At 35.2% G+C, this 5,741-nt stretch overlaps 1 protein-coding gene across 1 annotated transcript in view; it reads left to right on the top strand.

The window, feature by feature from the left end:
• Positions 1-5,483, top strand: part of PAIP1 (poly(A) binding protein interacting protein 1) — an 86,215-nt gene extending 80,732 nt beyond the window's left edge. The window contains exons 10-11 of the mRNA XM_053699683.1: positions 2,770-2,800; positions 3,393-5,483. Of these exons, the coding sequence (XP_053555658.1) occupies positions 2,770-2,800; positions 3,393-3,501 (140 nt within the window). The 3' untranslated portion in view covers positions 3,502-5,483. The remainder of the gene's footprint in view (positions 1-2,769; positions 2,801-3,392) is intronic.
• Positions 5,484-5,741: the final 258 nt, after the last annotated feature.

The raw sequence follows: 5,741 nt of genomic DNA, 5'->3' as shown, positions 1-5,741 counted from the left end.
TGTTTTTATCACCCCACTTCTTGGCTATTCGTTAAACTGATTTGTGGGTGTGGTGAGGGGTGTATTTATAGGCATTTTGAGGTTTGGGAAACTTTGCCCCTCCTGGTAGGAATGTATATCCCATACGTCACTAGCTCATGGACTCTTGCTAATATGAAAGAAATGAATTTATCAGGTAAGTTCTTACATAAATTATGTTTTTCTATATTGGGTCTTTGCTGTTTTAGTGGGGCCTGATCCACATTTGTAGCTTCAGGATGCGTGCCATTTTGTTACCTGATCTCTTCTATAACCCACTGGGAGTGTAATTTCTTCTACTGACTTTGTTAACACAGCTTGGCCTTGAGGCCAAACACTTTCAGGATGGGTGGGGATACCACAGGCTAAATAAACAATTTCAAATGCCAATATAAGGGTAATGGAAATACTTGTAAACAATTTAATGCACTCCAGCAGGTAAAGTGGATCATTGGGGGAAAAAATAAAGGAGATTTTTTTTTTAAGTAAACTGTCCCTTTAATGCAGCTTATTTTGAATATATCACAAAGGTATTTGTTCTAAATGACTGTGGTGAATCCTTGCTGCGACTGGCCATTAAAAGAACTGTCTTGCTCTTCTGAGTAGAGTTCATGTTGCAGAAAATTAAATGTAAATACTTCCAGTGTAAATTAAATTGTTTTATCATCCAAAATGACAAAAGATTTGTGTGTTAGTATATGAAGTCCCTGGAACCTGTTCAGTTCATGACTACCATTGATCTGAAGAATGCATATTATATTTCCGTCCATCCAGATTACTTTCAGTTCTGATTCACAGTGGAAAATTGTAATTTGCCTCATGAATCTTTTACTATTGGAGTATGTTAATTTCACCTGGGTTCAACCACTGGAACATTTTCAGGGATGTGCCCCCATTTACCTTATTTTGCAGCTATTCTGTCCTGCTCCAGATACAGCCCTGGTTTAGGCTTTATAATCTATTTTCATCACACTGTGCTAATGAGTGAGAAATTTCCCACTTTTAACCTAGAATGTTTTATTATTTTAATTGTGTATCTGTGGGCTGCTAACATCTTGTGTATGTCTCTGAACGTTTGGTTGTTTTATTCAGCAAAACTGTTCTTGTGCAGGAACCAACCTGCAGTAAAGTGGTTTAGGCTTACTTATGGGCAGCACCATAAGAATGCCACTGCACAACAAGCAATTTTAATGCCGAGAAGTAAATGACAGCGTTAGAAAAAGCTTCATGCAGCAGTTTGTTTTTTGCTTCCCTTTCATGTGCAGAGAGCCTGAGAGTTTTATGCTTTTTTATAGGATAATAGGTCCTTGCTGCTCCGTGAGACACCCGTTGTACTTCTCTATTGATTACAAGCTTTTTAGATTGTTGTGGTAGCTTTGGAAATGTTCTGCCTGTCCATTCTTTACCAGTGGAACCCCATTTCTATAGATATATCCTAGTTATGAAGATATTGCTAAGCTGTTAGATAATAGAAAGCATTTGATGAAGGATCATTTTCTGCAATTCTATAAAACTGTTCTCTGAAGATGCCCAGCAGTTGGGGTAATACGTAGTTTGGAATCCTCAGCTCAAGGGAGTCCTTTATTGAGTTCTCATCTGTTTATGTACTGGAGTATAAATTAAATCTTCATGATTCAGATATAGCAGGCAAAAAAAATCCATTATCAAATTACTTTTTCTTGTTATCCTTTCTTATATATGCTTTGGAGCTTGCACATGTCTTGAGCACACAGCACAGCAGTGTTTGCAACAATGATTATTTAAACATCACATGTACAACCACTCGTCTGTAATTTACATCTGATTTGCGACTTGTGGTGCAAGCTTTGGCTTTTCTTTCACCAGATAGCGAGAGTCTACAAGTCTTCACGTGTGGGAGTTCCCCTCCCTACCACTAAAAGGAGGAAAAAATTATACCCCAACACACCAGAGCTTTAAATACCTCACTTCTCATGATCCTCAGTCATGTTTTCTTTTGCCTCCTTGATGAGGAATGAGGTGAAAGGTGAAGGTGGTCGTCTTTGCACACTTTTTCAAAGTTTTATCACTTGTGTATGCCTCTTCTGAGGCTGCTTTTGGCAAGAACAGTCTTCAGACCAAAGTTCCTTATCAGTAATGTACCTGCCTATGTGCTACCCACCCCTCCCTATTTCATGGTGATCCCGTGGACTTCACTGCTTGGCTATAGAGTTGCACATGTGATGAATCAGAAATTAATCGGGTAAGCATAATATGGTTTTCTTTCATCAGATGGTGAGGATTCTATCAATATGGTGAGTCTTTATGTTCAGAGGAAGCAGTATTTATTTTGCCTCGCTTTCTTTTCTGTTTTCCCTCATCTACTTGGCTATATGTATGCCTGAGGATCATGAGGAAGTGGGAGGGATTTAAAACTCTGGTGTGATGTGGTATCTTCTGCCTCCTCCTAGTGGTCATGAGGGGAATTCCCACACATGATGGCTCATGGACTCCCACCACCATGAAAGAAATGAGTAATAGGTAAACATATATTTATTTTTCCAGTGGTATTGAGCTCAAAATTATTTGATCAATGCTAGCTAATCTACCACATTCTAAATGTTTTTTGGAGTAGCGTTTCGATTATGAATGTGGACACACAGATATTTAGCCATTAGATGCATCCTACCCATTTTCACAAACATATCTGTACATATTTTTCCTGTAAATATGTTTACACTTTAACCATGTGCGTAACTTATTTATTGATTTTTTTTTTTTTTTTTCTGATAGAACATTTCAATAAACTTAAAGGAACAAAAACGTAACAATTTAAATGTACAAGAGTGCATTTCAGTTTTAAATATTTGTATTACTAATAGCTTTTCATGGAAACGTTATTGCTGTTTTTGTACATTATGATGCATCTACACTAACTCTGCATCAGCTTACAGAGCTGGTGGTGGTTGGTGGTTCACTAAGTGCACTTTAGTGCTCTTCCTAATGTGTAAATTCTTGCAAAACTACTGCTGCAGACACGTGCATGCTCCTGAGCTTACCTCCCTGCTTTTCAACAAAAGATACCAACAGAACAAAGAAAAGCTGATAATTGAAGTAAATTAAAAAAATATATATATTTTTTTTAAATGTTTATGCTCTTATCCAAATAATGAAAGAAAATGTTGGGGTTTTATTTCTCTATTTTTTTTAAGGCATGCTGTACCTCTCTAAACTAAACTAAAATTGTGCTTAATTGCAATGATTATAAAACAATTAAATGGATGCTTACCATCAATAAATGAATAAGCCACATGCAGTTGCATCACCAAACTATGGAGAGTGTGACGGCTTATTTGTTCTGTTTGTCAAACCACATTCTATACCTAAATAACTTTTCATTTTGACTTCACTTAAAGGAACTTTGATGATTTTGACGACGACGACGACGATGATCAAATGGATCCTGAGATGGAAGAAGCTTATGAAAAGTTCTGCTTGGAATCAGAAAGCTTAAAGAAACAATGAAATGCACTAGCCCCAGCACTTGTCTGCCAGCCTTTGTGGGCTGACTTGGTATGATGTTTATCAACTAGTTGAACTCTTCATTCTTATACCAAACCTAGTAAGACTGAGCTTATCTGGAATCTCCAATTTATGCAAACTCTTTGTTAAACTGAATGCCAAAAGTGCAAACTGATATCCTGTAACTTAAGTTTGTGTATATATTATAGTTTATTTTATGTACAGTTAAATATACAATGTTTTGACTGCAATAAAAACTTTATTTGAAAAAAAGTCTTGAGAGGAACATTACCTAACTTGTAAAACTTACACTGCTAAAATAAATGACTTGAATCGGTGTAGCATAATTCACCAAACTGAGACTAGCCCTTTTAAGTAGGGGTATGACAAAAAATGTGAAACTTGACGCACCATCATCTTTGTGTTTATAATCATCTTCCTGTCACTGAATATCTTTTTTTTTTTTACCTTTAGGTAGCACAGACAAAGGTTCTTAACTAGAAACTGTTCACTTTCTTTAGCCATATAGTTTTTATTTTTATTTAAATTGCTTTCATTGGGGGCTCTACATATCTCCAGACCAGTTTAATGCATTTTTATGTGTAAGTTTGACATAAATGTTTCACGGTTTTAAAGGGACACTGAACCCAATTTTTTTTTCTTTCATGATTCAGATAGAGCATGCAATTTTAAGCAACTTTCTAATTTACTTCTAATATCAATTTTTCGTTGTTCTCTTATCTTTATTTGAAAAGGACGGCATCTAAGCTAAGGAGCCAGCACGTTTTTGGTTCAGGCCACGGACAGCACTTGATTATTGGTACTGTCCAATAAGTAAGGACAAACCCAGGTTGTAAACCAAAAATGGGCCGGCATCTAAACTTACATTCTTGCTTTTCAAATAGATACCACGAGAATGAAGAAAATGTGATAATAGGAGTAAATTAGAAAGTTGCTTAAAATTGCATGCTCTATCTGAATCATGAAAAAAAAATTGGGTTCAGCGTCTTTTTTTAACTTTTTGTTTTCTTTAAGTTGTAGAAGCTGTTTTTTTTATATATATATATATTGTCGCCATTCAGAGTTGGTTCCCTTTGTAGTAATATATTTTTGAGATTGTCAACATGTATAAATATACACGCCTGTGAATTTCTACTAGTCACAATCCAAAAAGCCAGGATCTTTTCTATTGTTATATTTAACTAGTAATATGTGTTTTTGTTGTGTTTTTGTTTTGTTTTTTTAGTACTCCAGTAAAATTAAAAGAATTAGATGATATGTTACATCCAGATATTCATGTGGTGAAAATAACATAACCAAGTTTGCATACTCTACTTACTTTAAGTCCACTCAGTACAACCGTCCTGCTACAAACATGGAGTAGCTTTTTCGTGTGTGTAATACAGTTGACAGAAGATAATACATTTTAAAAGATTTAATTACAAAACCACTGTGCACAATTGGTAAATGTAATGAACAGTGGTTCCAAGGACGATTTAGATTAAAGAAAAACAAATGCATAGCATAACACTGTAAACAGAACTTCCGCAAATTAACAGTATTTACATTCTACAGAGCCACTATGTCTCTAAAGTGCACTGTATAATGACTATATAATAAAAACTGATTTACAATGATATCTTATCAAGGAGTTAATCAAAATAAGCAATTAGATTGGACTAAAGCTTGGATTGAATTGGATGTATTACCCTTGAAAAAGCCAAACACAAAGGTCAAACGTATGTTGAAAATGATTGAGTGTCATGGGGTAAAGCCTATTAGAAAAGAAGAAGACTGTCTAAATTATATACACTGGTTGAAATTAACAGCAGCTAAAGTGTTGACTTTCATTTAAGAATACTCCAAGGGTTGTTAAGACCACATTGTAAATCTGTTTTGGGAAAAGGTTACCAGAGTACACATGCATTTGTTTCAAATTAACAAACTGCTTTTCAATAAATTTTGCTTTTTATATAATAATCAAAGCTTGCTATTCGCCTCTTTTAATTGGAAACTTGAGTATGGATGTCTTTGATAATGATTGCATGTTGCAGGAATCCACACCCAATGGTTTCCTGTTTCACTGTTTCATGCCTTTTTTAATGTTTGCTGGGGCTTTGAGTGATTCTTTTATCTGGTAATACACGTTAGTCATTTGACTGCTTAATGTATAGACTTAGATTCAGAGATCTATAGACACGGTGCACATTAAAGACTTCTTAGTCAATTGATCAAATAAAGAT

The sequence above is a fragment of the Bombina bombina genome, chromosome 2, assembly GCF_027579735.1.
Source record: "Bombina bombina isolate aBomBom1 chromosome 2, aBomBom1.pri, whole genome shotgun sequence".
NCBI lineage: Eukaryota > Metazoa > Chordata > Amphibia > Anura > Bombinatoridae > Bombina > Bombina bombina.
This window is presented reverse-complemented; position numbering and strand designations above follow the sequence as displayed.